The sequence below is a fragment of the Cucumis sativus genome, chromosome 5 (assembly GCF_000004075.3).
Source record: "Cucumis sativus cultivar 9930 chromosome 5, Cucumber_9930_V3, whole genome shotgun sequence".
Taxonomy (NCBI): Eukaryota; Viridiplantae; Streptophyta; class Magnoliopsida; order Cucurbitales; family Cucurbitaceae; genus Cucumis; species Cucumis sativus.
The window spans coordinates 6429698-6449052 of NC_026659.2; the positions used below are offsets into that span (position 1 = coordinate 6429698).

Below are 19355 nucleotides of genomic sequence, written 5' to 3' on the forward strand. Positions count from 1 at the left end.
TTTGATGATACCCTGATTTCAGATCAATCTTCGTAAAAACTGTGGCTCCATTCAACTCATCAAACAACTCCTCAATCATTGGGATTGGAAACTTGTCTGGTACGGTTACATTATTCAGGGCCCTGTAACCTACACAAAAACGCCAGCCTCCATCTTTCTTTCTCACCAATAATATTGAACTGGAATAAGGGCTTGTGCTCGGCCGTATTATTCCTGATGCTAACATTTCTTCCACTAGTCTCTCCATTTCTGTCTTCTGTTGATATGCATACCTATAGGGTCGTACATTCACTGGATCAGTTCCCTCCTTTAGATGAATCTGGTGTTCTATTACTCTTCGTAGTGGCAAGGTTTCGGGCCACTCAAAGACATCTTCGAAGCTTTTTAACACTACTACCACTGACTCCTCTAAAGTCAAGACTTCATCAAACGAATCATCCCCTTCTAAGGATTCCCTTCTTTCTAAAGCTCTGCATTCGACCAAAAACCATTGGTCCTTGTCTCCCCAAGATTTCATAAGGGTTTTTAAGCTGACTATTGCCTTTGTTAGACTGGGGTCTCCCCTTATAACAACCTTCTCTCCGTGGGGAGTAAAAGTCAGAATTAAGTTTTTCCAGTCTACTTCAGTTATACCAAGAGAGTATAACCATTGCATCCCCAAAATTGCATCCACGCCTCCTAGCTCCAGCAGCAAGAAATCATCAATAACTCTTCATTCGCCAATCATCATTTCAATGGCTTCACAAACTCCCTTCCCTTTTATAGTCGTTCCAGAGCCTAATATGACTCCATAATTTGTAGTACTTTTCGTGCTTATCTGCAGTTCTTCAACTAAGCTTTCAGAGATGAAGTTATGTGTAGCTCTGCAATCTACTAATACAATGATCTCCTTTCCTAGTAATTTTCCCTTCACCTTCATAGTTCCTGGATTGGATAATCCCACTACTGAGTTTATCGACAACTCCACCACAGTCTGCTCTTCTTGGATAACTTCAGCCACATTTAACTCTTTCTGTTCTGCCTCCTCTTCTTCAATGATTTCATATTCCTTATTATCCCCCAACACTACCAGCATACGTAACTCTCTTTGTTCCTTCATCTTACACTTGTGGTCATGAGAATATTTCTCATTGCAACGAAAACAGAGTCCTTTCTCTTTTCGTGATTGAAATTCGGCATCAGATAATCTTTTCGTTGGGCCTGTTTTCTGTACCTCTTCGCCAGTTGTTCCTCTCAATGTGACGGTTCTCATAGGTCAGTTCCAATTTCCCTTACTTTCTCCAGAATTCCCAACTGTGCTGGTTTTGCTTCCGCTTCCAGAATTACTCAGTTTCGTTCCCGAATAACCAGGAAGGTTTGCTTCTCTTCTAATATCCTCTCTATTTTCTACTTTATGCGCGATTCTCATCATTTGTGATAATCCTTGAGGTTCACAGAAATTCATCTCAGCCTGTATCCAAGGCTTCAATACTGACATGAACGTCTCTTCCACCACTTTATCGGCCAGATCCGACAGAGGCGCTACTAATTTATCAAACAGATTTCGGTATTCTTCAACTGTAGTCGTCTGTTGTATGCGCAAGAATCGACGGTATAAAGATCCTTCCCTTGTTGATCGAAATCGGATCAACACTCTTTCTTTTAAATTTGCCCAATCAGCGAATTTATCCCGCTCTTCTTGAGACCGATACCAGTTCAGCGCAGGTCCTTCGAAACTAATTGTTGCCACGGTCATCTTTTCGAAATCAGTTAGCTTATGAATTTGAAAATACCGTTCGGCGCGAAACAACCACGAATCTGGATCATCTCCATTGAAGATCGGCATCTCCACCTTCTTGAATTTGTTGCGACTGCCGTTAGCGTCTTCATTCGTTTTTGTTTCTTCCTTCTTCGGTTCGTTTTCGCGAATGGAAGATCCCTCGCCGTCATCGTTGTTCTTCATCGAAGTACTCCATATCGATAACTCGGTGATCCTTTCGTTCATCGTGGATCTCTCCTAGGCGGCCGATTCCATGAATCGTATCATCATTTGGTTCTGTCTCTCCATTCCTGTTGCTAAATCGTTCAATGCTTTCTCTATCGCTGGTAATTTCCCGATCTCTTTTTTGATTCCTTGAATTTCTTGATCAAACGTTTCCATTTTTTCCTCCATTCTGGTCTGCACCATTTTTTTCTTTCTTGCCCTGAATCGATTGCTCTGATACCAATTTGATGGAACTCGTCGCAAACTCTAAGAATTCAATGTTATTGAATGAAATCACAGAAAAGTTAACAAATCTCTGTTTCCCTCTCTCTCAAGGAATAACAGAAAGACTCAAATCCCAGAAAATACTCAATCATCCCTCCCGCCCTTAACAAACTTATTTATATGACTAACCAACCTATCACTCACACGTGTCTCCCCCCCTTAACAAACTTATTTCCTCTCCTCCTGTACTGATATAATATTGGAGGTCTAACACTTTGATGATCATACAATTAGCAATATCAAAATTCAGAATACTTGCAAGGTAGCAAGACTGTCTTGGAGACAATAAATTTCAAGCATCCAAAAAGTGATGAGAAATTTAAAATTAATAAAAACACATAGGGACTATATTCTTCAAAGTAACCTCAGAACAGAGTTTCGATTGTCCAAAATTCTATAATATTCAGATTTTTTTTAGTACAATTTGATGTAGGGTGCAAGGGACAAGGATTCGAACATCTGATGATATATCCCTTAAACAATTGATATATGCTTAAGATGGCTATGATATTTAGACGCTGTTTTAATAAACTGAGAACGTCAATTAATGTAGGAAACTTAAAAAGGGCAAATAATGGTAGAATACTACAACATCAACATGACCCCATAAAAAGTTAATTTCATTTCATTAACTTACTTATTTTGAGCTGTCTGAAAATTTGTTTCCTGCTCGTGCTCATACACCAATCCAGGAGCAAATATGGCAGCCAACACATCATCCCTTTTCAGAACTTCCAGTGCAACATTTGTCTGATGTGCAAGCATATTTTTGTTAAAAAATTAATTCTACCAACCCTCGGCTGTATACAATTGAACTCAATATACAACGAAACAAAGACTAGTAACAATGCATTCTTTTATACATGAAAGTTGAAAAGGTATACACATAGGGAACATGGGCAAACATATAATTGGTTTTACCTCAATAACAGAATTATATATCCAGTTAATATCATATATTCAACTATAAAGGTGTCCAAATGTAACTATGATGCTTGTTGACTAGTGGTAAAACATGTCAAAACTGAAGGGTTAATAGGCTTACATTCCATCCTCCACCGCCAAAGGTACCCCTCCCAAAAATTTTAGTTTTCCTCTTTCATTTTAGTTTTCCTCTTTTCAAGAAAGTTTAAATTGTTATTTGTGTTTTGAGTAATGACCTTAATTAGTTTAAAAGTTTGAGTTGTTACACAGGTAGTTTAGAATGCATAGTCTTAGTTAAATGGCTAATGAATTCTATCACATGAGTAACTTGCTGACTACTTAAAGGGATTTCCATATTCAACTACAAAGGAGAACAGGAGAAAAAATAAGTTATAAAGAAGTATTTACACTTAATAAGCTATATGATTCATATGAAAACATTTCGAAGAAGTCACAAAAAATGCAGTCTGGGTAGGAAAACTTTATTAAGCAATACCAGTCAATCATCAAATCCCAATGCAATAGAAGACTCAGGCTAAGCACTCTACAAAAAATTCAAACGATCACCTACCAGACCGGTAGTGATTACAAGATCGCCAACGAGACAGATAAGCTCGAGTAAGCTGTCTCCAAAGTGATACACTGCTTCCAAGCTGCGTCCGTCGGTGAAACCGTAAAGGCTGGTAGCTTCCAAGTTGACAACCATTTTCACCTGCAAAACTTACAGCTTCCAAGTTGAGACAATTTATCTCACCTTCAATATTTGCTGCTAGGTTGCTGTCTCCCCTGAAGCAGAAAAGGTGTACAAAAGTATGATGGGAACATTAATCTGGGTGCATTGAAACAGAGACCAATCAACAACATACATATGAGAATTTGAAAGGGAGGAGGGGGGACAGTTTCTCAACAAACAATTATTCTTTGTTTGATATCCTCTCAATGTCTATATAGTACTGGTTTATTCTTGTGTGTGTGATTGGTTTCATCACATTGTCCATCAGTTTGTCAATAAAAGGAAGCTTTGGTTTCGCTTAAAAAAAAAATGATATTTGGTATATTGATCACAAAATTGTCACCATTAACAGAATTCACTAAAATTAGAGAAATGACAATTTTCGGTTTGGCATATGAAATGCCAAGCATCCAAATATTATTGGTAGAAAGGGCAATCCACAAGTCCCAAAAATTTATTGTCCAATACATTAAAAATTAAACCTCTTCAGAGCACCACTCTCGAGCATTTTGAAACATCCGCAACCATGGGCTAGGACCTTCTTTGCTCACGTTCCACTGCTTCGGATACCAGGGAAACTGCCACATCAAGAAGCAACGTTCTGGATGAGGCATCATGGCAAGGTGCCTACCATCTGGAGAACAAATTGCTGCAACTCCCAGAGGAGACCCATTTACATTGAAAGGGTAAACTTCAGTTGGATTCCCATCATCATCACAGTATCTTAGTGGAGCTAAGTTAGAGTGGAGAAGACGATCAAGAACGCCATCATCAGGGAAGTATGCTCTCCCCTCACCATGGGCAGCCCACACACCCAGACTACTGCCTTCCATTCCCCTAAACATTATAGCTGGTGAATCCTTAATGGTTACACTTGTGAAACGACACTCAAATCGTCCTGATTCATTATGAATGAACCTTGGTTGTGATGGATCCCCACCAGCACCATGCACTCCACCAACTTGAGGGCCAGGCACCCACCCTAAAAGAGCCATGAGCTGACACCCATTGCAAACTCCAAGGCTGAAAGTGTCGGGTCGTTTATAGAACTCTTGAAATTGATTCAACAAAGGTTGGTTAAATCGAATTGAAGCAGACCAACCTTTTGCAGAATCAAGCACATCTGCATAACTAAAACCTCCAACAAATACTATTCCACGAAACTGCTGTAAAGTGATATTTCCATTCAAGAGATCAGACATTGTCACATCCCATGGTTCAAAACCAGAAGCATAAAATGCAGCAGACATTTCCCGGTCTCCATTGCTCCCTTCCTCACGAATTACAGCTACCTTGGGTTTAAAAGTTGAAGACAAATATTTCTCATCTGTAAAGGAAGGAACAAAAGATAATTCCCACAAAGGTTCGTGCCTGGATTTCAATCCCTCCTTTTCTGATTCAACACAAGAAGCCAATCTTTGCAATTTCTCCAGCTCAAAACTAGTTGCTTCCCATACATCCCTAAGCACAGAAGTTTCCTCATTCAGGTGAGACACTTTATCAACCATGACTTCAATGGTAGGAGTGGAAGTTACTTGTCCAATGATATCAGCAGTAACACCTGCAGTAGTTAACTCTCTCAATACCACGTCCAAATTCTCCTTGCTAACCTCAAGTACAAGTCCTAGCTCTTCTGCATAAAGTGTCTGGAACAAACTCTTCCCACGTGATGTCAAGTCCAAGCTGATGCCACAATTTCCAGCAAATGCCATCTCCAAGGCAGATACCAGCAAGCCACCATCGCTAATATCATGACCAGCAGAGATTAACTCTTTGGCAAGGAGGTCTTGAATGCTCTCAAAAACTTTTTTGAAGTAAGGAACATCATCAAGATCAGGACAGACATCCCCAATTTGGTCAAAAGCATGAGCAAGAGCTGATCCACCTAATCGACGCTCTCCCTTTCCCAAATCAATGTGAAGGATAACACCATTATCCCCTAACTTTAAATCAGGAGTAACAGTTTTTGTTATATCAGGACAAGTAACATAAGCACTAATTACAAGATTTCCAGGAGCCTTCACCACCTCTCCACCAGCTTGGGCTGCCATTGACAGGCTATCTTTACCTCCATCAATAGCAATGCCAAGTTCAATCATAGCCTCTGAAAGAGCCACAGCTGCATCATACATAGCTGCCCCTTCTCCATCAAGCTTAGCAGCATACATCCAATTTCCACTTGCTTTAACATCAGAAAGATGAGTAATTTTAGCCCAAACAAGATTAGTGAGTGCTTCTCCAACCGCCAACCTAGCCATTGCTTTGGGATCAAGTAGACCTTTTATGGGTTGTTCCCCTATTGCACATGCACCTCCAGTCAAGCCCGAATAAGATTGTGCAATAACTGCAACATCAGCGAGGGTAATCTGTAGTGGACCTACAGTTTGTTGCTGAGCTACAAGACCAGTTACACATCTATCTACTTTTGTAGTCAAGAATCGTTTTGAACATACTGATGGAAGTCTTAACACTCTATTAAGAGAATCTGCCACTGACACTCCAGGAGCAATCTCAAGTAGCTCCAAAGCATTAACAACTCGTTGGAATTCAAAGGTTTTCTGAGGCATGTCTCCGAGTACTTTCTCAAGCTCAAGGTCCACGGCAGGAGGTGGTGGAGGAAGTCCATTTGAAATGCATTTTTTAGTGGCAATACTATCAACCAAAACACAACGACCATGACCACTAATTACGCCAATTACAGCCATTGATAACCTCTCTCTATCACAAATTGACTGTAACAAGCTCCGACTTTCAGGCTTAACTAAAATAGCATCTTGTTCTTGGTATTCGGCACCCCAAATCTCCAGCACAGACATTGTATGGTCACCGACAACAATTGCTCGAATATCAATTTCAGCTCCTTTTGGATAGATAATTTCCTTCACAACATTACAATTCCCACCAGCTCCTTGATCATGAATACTAATAATTGGGTTATTTTCCCCCATTTCAACACAAGTGCGAACAACACGATAAAGTTTTTGTGCCATCTCAGCATCTCCACGCTGCACAGCATTAAAATCAAGTTCCGCGTCATTCTGACCACTAACCATGCTTGATGCAGCCCCACCTCCCATACCAATGCGATAAGCAGGACCTCCAATTTTCACAACCAACATTCCAATGTCAGGCTCTTCCTTTGAGATGTGAAAATGATCAATTTGTCCAATTGCTCCACTGAACATGATTGGCTTCAACCACTCTCGTCTTTCACCATTTGGCAGTCTCATTCCAAATGTTCTAGTATAGCCTTGAATCAATGGCTCCCCAAATTTGTTACCATAGTCAGATGCACCATTACTTGCATCAATCAAGATCTTCAAAGGCGAAGCCAAGTTTGGCGGGTAGGCAAAAGATGAATCTTCCCATGGGGCATAAGACCCCTCCATGTTGAGATTTCCTACACAATAACCAGCTGTAGCTGCCACAACAAAAGACCCCTTCCCAGTCGCATGAGTATCCCTTATTCGTCCTCCTACACCAGTTTCTGCCCCAGGATAGGGAGCCACTGCACATGGAAAATTATGTGTCTCGGCTGTAAATAAAATATCAAGATCACGACTACTTTCTTCTAAAGGGCTTGTTGAACCAGGAGACACAGGTCGCAACTGATTAGCCAAGAATCCCCGAATTGCACTTGAATTATCCTTAAATCCAATCACTGAATTGTTAGGATTTGCCTTCAAGGTGCCCTTCACAATTTGCATAAGTGTTCGGCTCATAGGCTTCCCATCTATAACAAGTTTTCCAGTAAAAAACCAATGTCTGCTATGTTCGCTATTGGACTGAGCAATATCAAACAACTCCACTGTTGTTGGATTTCGCTTTATTTCCTCACTGAAAAGTTTGGTGTAGTATTGAAGATCCTGTTCATCAAATGCCAATCCCATCTCCTGATTAATCTCCTCTAGTGCCTTCCGGCCTCGCTCTAAAACAGGCACAAAACGAAACTCCTCAGGTATCACACTAGTCTCAAACGACCTAAGCCTCTGAACATAAACACATTCAGTCATCCGATCATGAACCATTGCAGCAAACTCATTAATCTGTTGATCTTCTAATGCACCTTTACTATACAACAAATATCTCCTGGAACGTTCCATTCGTGTCACCTCTGTTAATCCACACGCTTGGCAGATAGATACAGCATTAGAAGACCAGGCAGTGGTGAAAGACAAACGAGGTCCAACTTCAACTATAATAGAATCCAGCCCTTTCCGCTGCTTCTTCTCAAGAAAGCTCTCAGTTCCAAAATTCTCAGGCTCATAAGTTTCCTGAAGAAGCCATCTAAGCACAAATAGCTTATCATTGGAAATCTCAGATTGAATCCCAACGTTAAAACACTGCTCAGTTTGCAAACCAATAATCTGATTTGAAATCTTGGATTGGACAGACTTGAGAAGCTCAGAAGTGGCACTCTCCTGAATTAAAGGAACCCGAAAGAAATGAACAACCTCTGCTGTGGGCTTCTCGACCAAGCTTGAGGCCTCATCTACTGGACTTGCAACTACCTTACATTCCACAGCTCTAGATTTGCTGGATGCACGACATCTCAAAGGAACATATCTTCTGCTTGAATTAACTGATCCCACAGCTGAAGTACGCAGTGTCCCCCACAACCCACGTCGTTTACAATGAGAATAGCTCTGCAGAAACAAACTCTGCCTACGCCCACCCTGTCAAAAGCATAGAATTGAAGAGCTCATCAGCAAAGTGAATACGAGACAAACAACCATTATCTACCTTCCTTAAACTAAAATTAAATTCTCAAACACCCCAGAAAGCCAAAACAACAATCAAATAAAACAAAAACATACTTGCAGGAAGTCGGCAGCAGTTATATCTCCAGCAGTAGCCATTTAGCTAACCTCCAAAACGAACTCCGCCTGTAAACAACTAACGATCAACAATCTTTCGTTTTCAAACAACAGAAATGGATACTAGTGATCAACAACTTTTCGTTTTCAAACACCAGAAATGGATACACCCTTTACACGAATATGGGAAAGAAGACAGACTCAATCAAATCGCTACAAACAAAAAAAAAAAAAAAATGAAATGAAAAGGTCAAAACAGTTGAGGTATAACTACTAACCCCGGAAGCGTCGACGAGTTGGATGTTATTGAGAAAAGAATCGACGGCGCCGGCGAGGGTTCTTAAAGGATTTTTGGTTCGACGGCGAGGGAATAACTGAAGAAAAGGCAAGGGGTTGTCTAAGCACGGCGACAGAAGAAGTGAAGAAAGGGGCGAGGGGTTCTCTAAGCACTAAATCGTGGTGGGTTTAACAATCATCTCTCTCTACTTGGAATTAATGGTTTTTTACCTTTCTTTATTTTATTGTTTTTTTTTATAAGCTTTCCTTAATTTATTTGGTATTTATCATATTTTTTAAAATAATCAGAAAAATTACTTTTTTTGGTTTTTTCCGATCAATTTTTCTCCAAGGTTTAGTTTCAAGAAAATTGAAGAAATTATATTAAATTAATTACTATGGAACAAAAAATATTAAATGAACGTATTTAAAATTGGAGAATTATATTGGACGGCAAAAATATTTATATAATTTGTAAGTATATGTTCAAGGTTTCCTAAATTGCATACATACCAAATTACCAAAACTAATCTTTTTATTTATTTTTAATTGCTATTGTACTCTTATAAAATTCCTATTGTACCCTTTATTACAAGACTCCCTATTTTTCGTTTGGTAGAGTACTCCTCTCGGAAGTGGATATCGTTGGTCATTTGTCGCCGGTTACTTTCTTTGTTCACCTATCTCTCGATTGTGTAGATTTGTCGAATCTCTAGCTATACTTATACTAATTAGAAAGATTCTTTAATAACGAGGAGGAGTTGATAGGCCAAGCTTCCATTTAGGTGAATTAAACCACAATTGTAGAAGTTTATACTTTTGAGAAGTGGTTTGAAAAAGGAAAATTCAAAAGGGATGTGAAATTGAATCAAAATTGTTGGATTCTTATTTGTTTTCAAAGGCACGTGCACTTAAACTTTTTTATTTTTTTTTATCAAATGTTTAATTATTTTGTAAAATGAATATGAGAGAATGAGACGAGTGATTCATTTTCGTCAAAATAAAAAATAATGTTGTGCTTTCAGTTTGATTGTTGTGTGATTGATATATGTTTTCTATATGATTGTATGAGATTAAGTACGTTATGAATTCTTTTCAATTTCTATGGATTTTTTAGGTTATTTTATTACATATTAGGTACTAAACTTACGGTTTAGGGTTTACTTGGTGATTTCTATTTTATTGTACTTTGTGATTTCTATTTTATTGTCTTTTGAAGGGTACCTTCTTCTATGATTTTTATTAAAAAACTATAAGTTATATGAAAAAATAGAAGGTAATTATATGAAAATTAGAAGTCAATCAAACAACCATTAAATAACAAAAAGATATACACTAACAATTAAACAATCAATATCAAATAGCATAGATAACAAAAAGATATACACTAACAATTAAACAATCAATATCAAATAGCAATTAAGTGTGTCAAACAATAGAAGTTGCAATAAGAAAACAATTGTTATATAAAAATGGCAATCAAACAATATAAAAAAGAGAAAAAGTTCTAGTAAGGAAATTCATTATTTTATATGGCAAGGAATACGAAAAAAAAATGAAAAAAAAGTACAATAAGTTTACTCTCTCTAGTGAAAACATCGCTTGACTCTCATAGTATCACATTTTAAATGTTGTGTACTAACTTCTCAAATGTTCAAATGTTATTGTAAACAACATTTTCACAATAACTCTATCAAGTTATCTTTTTTTAAAAAATAATTCACCATTCAAGAATGTGTAAAAGTTTGTATGAGATGTTTATTAGGCATCGAATTCATGGTTGCAAATGAACATATAAATTATTAATATTTAAATAAAATAATTTATTATTTTATATTATATCTTAATGGTGTATAACTCAATTCGATAAACAAAAATCTAAAGGTTATTTCAATTGGTGTGTATAGCTGGACTTCCCATAATAACCTAAAAGAAATTATAGTATATGAATACGATTGGATACCTTATCTTTTGATAAAACTATGAATATGACACACTATGTAATTGTTACGAATGATGTAAACCAAATAGGTTATGTGGGTGAGTTTTTATAAAAAGAAAGGTTTGAATTTGAGTTATTTTTAATATAATGTTTTTCATATTCTTTAAAAGGGATATTTCAAATATAACAAAAAAAAAAAAAAATCTATCATCTATGGTTTTTTTTTTTTTTTGCTATATACCAAACTTCCTCTTTTCTTTTTTTTATAATTGTGAATTAGGGAAGTAATTTATTTGTTAAATTCAATTGTATTTTTTAATTGTATTGAATATGCTTTTTTTTATTATAAATTAGTAAAATTGAGTCAATTTAACTAAACTTGGAAAACATTTTATTTTATTTTTAATTGAGATGTCTCATGTTTTATTTATTATTTTGAGTTTATATATTGGTTTAAATATCATCTTGGTCATTGTATGTTTAGCTTTTGTTTATTTTGGTTCGAGTACTTTCAAAATATTCTTTTTTGATCTATATACTTTAAACTTCGATTCATTCTAAAAGTAAGGAGATCAAAATAAACAATTTGAAGTGTTTGAAATCTTGGAGCGCACACACGGTGTAATGAGTTTACAATGTATAAAATTGATTTTTTTTAATGGTGGAACCCACAAACTCTTTGAGTCAAACAAAAAAATGGAGTTCATAATTTCATACTTCCTTACTCCTACTTTCAAAATCCTCGAATCAAACAAATTCGATAAAGTACAATGATATAAACGAACTAAAATAAAAAATATAATCACCAAAGTTGTATTTAAACTTTATTTATTTTAGATTAGTTGGATTAGTTGATTTCACAATGATTAACTATAATGGTTTTTGTAAAACTACAATTATGTGCAAACTTCTATAATTTATGAATGATTTATTTATTTAATGTTACAATTTATCATTTCATTTAAATGTAAGGTTATGGAAAATAGTGTGCATGAGGGGAAAAAGAAACATAAACTTTAGTTGTATTTTAAAACATTATTTTGATCAATAGAAGAGAGGAGATAGGACGAGTGGAATCAATCATGTACGGTAAAGACTACCACAAATTACTCTGGTAAATTCTAACAATGCTACAGCACTTGGATACCAACAAATAAATTTAGTCGGAAAAAGAACCGAACGAGAAGAAATAAAGATAAAAGAAAAATCAATAGCACTTTATTGAAGACCCTCTAAACTTTTAAAAAGTGCCAATAAGAAATGTATTGGCATTTGTAATCTTAAAATTATAGTTTCGAATTTCTCATCCAAATTTGTACTTAAAAAAACCACTATAAAAATGAGAAAACAACCCTATCACCTCTGATGTTTTTTTTAAAAACCCACTTTTACTGTTGTTTTTTTTCTAATAGTACCATTCAATCCAATTTGTCCAAAAAAAACTAAAAATCAGAACAATTTTAAAACTGCTCTGAAGTTTATGTCAAGTATTTCAAAGAATGAGAACTTGCAAAATGGGAATGTTAAAGTTCTTTGTTGCCATTGTTTGCCTTCCAAAAATACATTATTCTTTTTCTCCTAAATGGAAGAAATTCAATACTATTAATAGATGAAAGAAATATAATACTATTGATAGATGAAAGAAATACAATATAAATGGATACAAACCTCACTCAAAAGTGAAGAATAGAACATACAGCCAAACACAAATCCAAAGGAGAAAACAAGCTCCAAAACAAACAAAGACCCAACAAAGAAACAAGGAACCACAAGCAAACCAATGAACCACCCAAAGACCAAAAAGAACCAAGAGCTATAAAACAATGACAAGATCCTTCTATGGAGAATTGTTTAGTCATGCTGCACGACCCATGAACTTCTTAGTCAAACACTTCCCCCAACTTACCATGAGACGTTCAAATCGATAAACGGAGAGTCCTCCAATTTCTGGATACTCCCATCCACCCCACAAACTTGGATTATAAATTTGAAACCTGAGATGCTGGAAGGAATTGCAAGGTTAGAGGCATAAAACGCTTTTACATGTGCCACCCCAATATACTTTGGAACATTTTGCAACTTGGCAAGGGGATTTTCGTCTTCCTTGGCTATTTCCATGACATACATATTGTAGCGTTCAAATGCTACCCAACCACTACTGTTATCTTTCAACTCCCAAGTGATATGAACATCGAGGGTCCTTGTTCCATCTGGACTTGTAGTCCTTCTGACATGTGGAGTTTGGACTAGCCATGAACTAGAAGGAGGAAATTTTGGTTCCTCAACAGATCGAACAATTATATTGCCAAGCACTGCAAAGTATTCAGTTGATGAACCAGAAACTAGTGGATTATTTTTTGTAACTATTCCAGGTTTGTGTTTTGGCACACCAGTTTGAGGTCTTGATCTGTAGCAGATGACATTTATATTTGTCAGTTTGTATCCACTCATTTCAATTCTTCTGACATGAACAAACCATTCAGGAGAACCTCCAGGCACTGCAAGTGGAGATGTCTCAATCACTTCAGTGAAATCAGTCGAGAATTGCTCTTCAATGTTGGAGACAAGTAAAACCTCTCTCTTATCTGTACTAGAAAAGAACTCCAATGAAAGGGCAAGTTGAGAATCTTCATTTGACGTTGACTGCAAAAATTAAGTTGTGGACCAAGGTTGAACTAATTGTATAAAGAGTCCTGTTATTTCCAGTCTAGAACTTTGATGCACAAAGAGTTCACTTACAGAATACATCAGAAATAAAGGAACATCCCCTAAAGTGACCTCTCCTTGAAAAAGTCTTATTTTAGAGTACCGATTTTGCTCGAGAGTCCCTTTGAATTCGATGCTTCCTCCTCCATTGAAGGCTATCTCAAAACTAGTGAATCCATGCATTCAGATGATGGGAAATAAATTTAGGGGTTCAAGAAATGAATTGTAGAGCCAACAAATGTTACTATTGCTATTAATTCTCCACATTCACAAGAGAATAGATACAAGCATTTCTACTTACTTTGAATAAGCTTGGACAGAAAGTGAAGTTGAAGCATCAATTACATCAAGTATGGGCTACAAGAAGTTGCAAATGTTGAGTAAGAAGAATTCCGAAATGGTAACTAACAGGTCTCTTTATTGCCTTCAGGGGCATGAGCCAGTAATAAAATTATTTAATGTACACAGAATAGGATCGAAGAATAGGATCGGAGAGACGCACACCTTTCAATATCCTAATTACTAGAGATATATTCCTTACCTGAAAGCTTTGACGGGACAAGTTGTTCCAAGACGCATCTGATATTTTTACTCCATCTATGAAAACATGATAACCATGACCCTGGAAACGTGGAAAGAGAGAGACTTTGATTGAGTAGTAATATTTGTCACCTAGCTATTAATAAGAGACTAACTTTAGGCAAGAGATTATTTGTAGCTTTCAAATTAATAACATTTCGACAAGATGCCAATGAAGTTGATATAAGCAATAAGACACTCAACAATTTCTTTCACCAGGTATCTTAGACCTCTGAAACAATATAAAATCTACTTAATACCAAATTAGAAAGTAGGTGGATTACTTGGATGTCAACAACGCAACTATGTGGTATGCCAAACCATTCCCGATGCTCGTATGTTATTTAAATAAATAAAACATATATTAGTTGTGTTTTGGAGATACCAAAGAAATTATCCATGAAGAATCTGAGATGTATTTATTAGGATTTGTTCTTTTAAATTAGAGTTTGAAAATGAAAGCATGATAATGGACTTATATCCACTACCAACGCATTTAACCTTTAGACCAATGTAATTCCACTTCCACACACTATACTAGAGAAATTTAAAAAGTATTAGACTCCTCAAGCAATTGTTTAAGGAACACGTGATTGGCGAGTTCTAACCTGATCAAAATTTGAGTGGAATGGTATAAGTTTTGGGTAACTTCGCACTATTTCCCATGACTGCTTCACAAGACCCCACCATCTGTTAAGTCCAAAGTAAATAATTTTTTTCAGATAGGAATCCAAAGTACGTAAAATTGAACCGCATTAAATTTAGGAAAGCTCATCATACAAAAGACATTTTATTTTAAAACCAAAACTTTTCTAAAGAAAATAAAAAGAGGCTGATATTAAAAATACAAGAATAATACAATAGGTCAAAGTTCAACATAAGAGAGTTCTAAAAAGACCAAAAAAAACATAATAAAACAAAAGTTCAAAAAGACAACCATTCAAAAACAAGGAAAAATAAAAGCATCCCCGCTTCAAGGAACATCTTAAATGGAAGAATCGTGGAGGAGCTTTGATGATCATACAATTAGCAATATCAAAATTCAGAATACTTGCAAGGTAGCAAGACTGTCTTGGAGACAATAAATTTCAAGCATCCAAAAAATGATGAGAAATCTAAAATTAATAAAAACACATAGGGACTATATTCTTCAAAGTAACCTCAGAACAGAGTTTCGAATGTCCAAATTTCTATGATATTCAGATTTTTTTAGTACAATTTGATGTAGGGTGCAAGGGACGAGGATTCGAACATCTGATGATATATTCCTTAAACAATTGATATATGCTTAAGATGGCTATGATATTCAGACGCTGTTTTTATAAACTGAGAACGTCAATTAAGGTAGGAAACTTAAAAAGGGCAAATAATGGTAGAATACTACAACATCAACATGACCCCATAAAAAGTTAATTTCATTTCATTAACTTACTTATTTTGAGCAGTCTGAAAATCTGTTTCCTGCTCGTGCTCATACACCCATCCAGGAGCAAATATGGCAGCCGACACATCATCCCTTTTCAGAACTTCCAGTGCAACATTTGTCTGATGTGCAAGCATATTTTTGTGAAAAAAATAATTCTACCAACCCTCGGCTGGATATAATTGAACTCAATATACAACGAAACAAAGACTAGTAACAATGCATTCTTTTATACATTAAAGTTGAAAAGGTATGCACATAGGGAACATGGGCAAACATATAATTGGTTTTACCTCAATAACAGAATTATTTAACCAGTTAATATCATATATTCAACTATAAAGGTGTCCAAAGGTAACTACGATGCTTGTTGACTAGTGGTAAAACATGTCAAGACTGAAGGGTTAATAGGCTTACATTCCATCCTCCACCGCCAAAGGTACCTCTCCCAAAAACATCAATGCCCATGTACACATCATGCTGTCTCTCTCCAGCAACAGCAGCAGACCTTTTAGGAGAATCCTCCTAAGATAACAGATGAAAGTTTTTGTCTGATCACTGATGTTATCTTTTCAAAAGGATATAAAAGTGAGATGGTAAGTAACACTTCTAAAGTTGTGAAAGAAATTTAATTTCTTACTTTCCACCAGTAGTTTACAAATATTCCATCTGAGATATCAAAAAAAGCTTTATTTTTCTCATTCAATTCATTTTGCCAGCGAAGCTGACCGTCCACGGTTACACTGTCATACCTGTCCACAAGTAAACAATTTTTTTGGATAAGAGTCCATAACTATAAATAAACAGTTAAAAGATTTCATAAGCTCAAAACGAAATAATTAAGAATGTAACATATTTTAGTTTCTTAGGACTCACCATATAACTAAAGACCCAGGTAGCTTAGAATGCATAGATTGGGTTAAATGGCTCACAAATTCTTTCAAATGAGTAACTTGCTCATAACTCACAGAGATTTCCATATTCAGCTGCAAAAACAAACTTTGATTGAGAAGAAACCATAAAAAACCAAGAATCAGTTCATATTGTTTGCACTTTTCAATTTATTTATTTAACACAGGAATTACTTTTGTTTTCTATAATTAAGCCATTAAGGTTCAACTGTTTGAATTTCCTTGGGAAAGGGAAGATATAGAAAACCAAAAAAGTATGTTATCTCCTATCCCCAACATTGATTAGTATACTGCAAATATATATATATATATATATATATATATATAGACTTGCAACATGCAGAAATACTCGCAAGCATGTAAATTCAGAAAAGGAGAACAGAAGAAAAAATATGTTGTGAAAAAGTATTTACACCAAATAAGCTATAGAACTAATAGAACATTTGAATGAAGTTACAGAAACTGTAGTCTAGGTAGGAAAACTTTATAAGCAATACCAGCCATCCATCAAATCCCAACGCCATACTAAGCTCAGCTAAGCGCTCCGCATACATTTCAGCAGAGTCCTTAGATGAAAGCAACGTATCCCGAACATCTGTTCCCCCTCCTTCCACAATGAATGTCCCTAGCACCTATAGAGTAGATACCACTATTAATTTGTAAATACTAAAAAAGCACTAGTTTTAGTCATGATACTGTTGTGGCCTAACTTAGGAACTCACCCTTGTTCAGAAATAGCTATATGCATATCTACATATTACAAACTGGATATGATGCAAGATAACCAGTTTTTTGTTTGGTCTAAGTTGATTTCTCGCAATAACATCAAGCGATGAAGCTTTCTAAGAAAATCTGGAAAACATCCCGAATTCAAAATATATATTTTTAATTACATTATTATTTACCATATTTTAATTAACACACAATTACTACAGTAAAGGAAAAACAATGGACATCTCTATACTAATTTAATCATTTTCAAATTTTAGTCAATGTTTTATCTAATCACGATTCACATCGAAAATGATGTACAATGATTGTTCAACGTTGATTTAATAAATTCCTTGGGAAACGGAAGATATAGAAAACCAATGGGCACTACTTTAAGAAGATGTGGAGCATGTTTGGGATTGATTTTGAAATGACTAAAATCATTTCAAAAACATGTTTTAGTCATTCAAAATCATTTTTGATTGAAAAAAAACATGTTTGAAAGTGTAAAATCAAAAAGTTAAATTTGGGAGTAAACGTGGAATATGAAACATGTTATCTTATCTAATTTGAAATCACTCCAAGATATATATATATATATAAGCATCATTATTTAAAATGTATGGCCACAGGCCCACATCAAATGAGTAGAAAACTATTTTCATAATATCATAAAAGAAATTATAAATCACAGCAGGCTAATTCAGACACAATCCAACTTTTCAACTAATCATGATAGTAAGGAAACAAAAAAGTATGCACCAGTAAAACCAATGAATGAACTGATGAGGTACCTTAACACCGTGCCTATGAGCTGTATTTGTCCAACATGGAGGTGGAAGCGTGACCAAATCATGCGAGAAGTAAACAAAAACATCGATCAAATACCAATGCCATATTGCATAAGCATCTGGGTTAGTTCCACCCTGAACCCATTTATCATCTATATATCCACCAGCCATATCATGGCAAACAAGAATCCTACGCCTGTCAGGCAATGGCGCAGGTTGAAGAGGAACCGTGGATATATTAAATGGGTAGTGAAATGAATTGAAGTAGGCCCTGGACTCAAGGTCCTTGAGTGTTTTGATAGGGTAAGCAATAGGAATAGAGGGTTCAGTTGGGTCAAATGGAGGAGGAGGAGGTCCGGATTCCGACTTTGTTGAGACAGAGCTCTGCTGGGCCATTTTGAAGAAAAAAGATGGAAGTGTTTTGCAACTATGAAATCGAATGGTTCTAACAAGGTTTCGAAATGAGGATTTATATAGGGGCCGAAAAGCAAGTAATGATGAAAACAGAGACGAAGATTTGAGTCTCACTTTAAATAAACAAATAAAGAACACCACACAGCATGCGATAGAGACAAAATTTTCAACAGATAATAAAGGAACGTTAGAAATCTCCATGTAAAGCAGATTCGATGAGGATCTAACTTTTCAGCACTGCTGTTATTAGCTCAAATCAGGAAGGTTTCCTGATTTATAAAAGAGGCCGTCGGCAGAGACAGATTAAGGAAATGAAGAGTCGTTGATTCCTTTGTTTGCTTTAAGTTATTCCATTGTGTAAAAGGAAGAAGATCCTGAGGTTTTGATGGTGACTTCTATCTCCGGTTACTGCCATTGTTGATGCTGGTGGACCCTCGATCAAAGTGGAAAGGGAAGAACGAAGAAGAATGAAGAAAGAAGAAGTAAGGGATGGAGAAAATGGGGGTTTGGCGAAGGAGAAGAAAGAAGAGGAAAGAAGAAGAAAGAGATGGAGAAAATGGGTGTTTTGCAAAGGAGAAAAAGAAAAAGACAAAAAGTAAGGGAAGGTCGCTACCAGGCGGATTTTCTTTTTTTTTTTTTCATTTTTATTTTGAAATAACTATTTTCTTTTTTCTTAAATAAAATTTGCAATGAAGTTAATAAAAAAAAAAGGGTTATCTTCATTTTTTTAAAAAATAAGGATTATGATAATTTTGGAGAATAATTACGTGGAATTTCTTTTTTTAAAAAATTTGTATTCTTGTATTTTAAAAAAAGAATCGTATTCTAAATCCATGAAAGCATTTCTGCCAATAAATTGATGGGTAATACATGCACTAAA

General features: G+C 35.8%; 2 protein-coding genes across 2 annotated transcripts; both read right to left on the reverse strand.

Annotated features, from left to right (window-relative positions):
* Positions 1–4197: 4197 nt before the first annotated feature.
* On the reverse strand, positions 4198–9200 carry LOC101204076 (probable phosphoribosylformylglycinamidine synthase, chloroplastic/mitochondrial). The gene is made up of 3 exons (XM_004148139.3): positions 9001–9200; positions 8723–8791; positions 4198–8581 (listed from the first exon to the last, which is right to left on the reverse strand). The coding sequence occupies exons 2-3, from the start codon at positions 8762–8764 to the stop codon at positions 4382–4384; spliced, it is 4242 nt and encodes a 1413-aa protein (XP_004148187.1). The 5' UTR covers positions 8765–8791; positions 9001–9200; the 3' UTR covers positions 4198–4381.
* Positions 9201–12542: 3342 nt separating this feature from the next.
* LOC101203831 (cytosolic endo-beta-N-acetylglucosaminidase 1) lies at positions 12543–19034 on the reverse strand. The gene is made up of 11 exons (XM_004148138.3): positions 18065–19034; positions 17057–17191; positions 16525–16634; positions 16289–16400; positions 16066–16173; positions 15658–15770; positions 14834–14915; positions 14188–14268; positions 13948–14003; positions 13680–13812; positions 12543–13583 (listed from the first exon to the last, which is right to left on the reverse strand). The coding sequence occupies exons 1-11, from the start codon at positions 18674–18676 to the stop codon at positions 12843–12845; spliced, it is 2283 nt and encodes a 760-aa protein (XP_004148186.3). The 5' UTR covers positions 18677–19034; the 3' UTR covers positions 12543–12842.
* Positions 19035–19355: the final 321 nt, after the last annotated feature.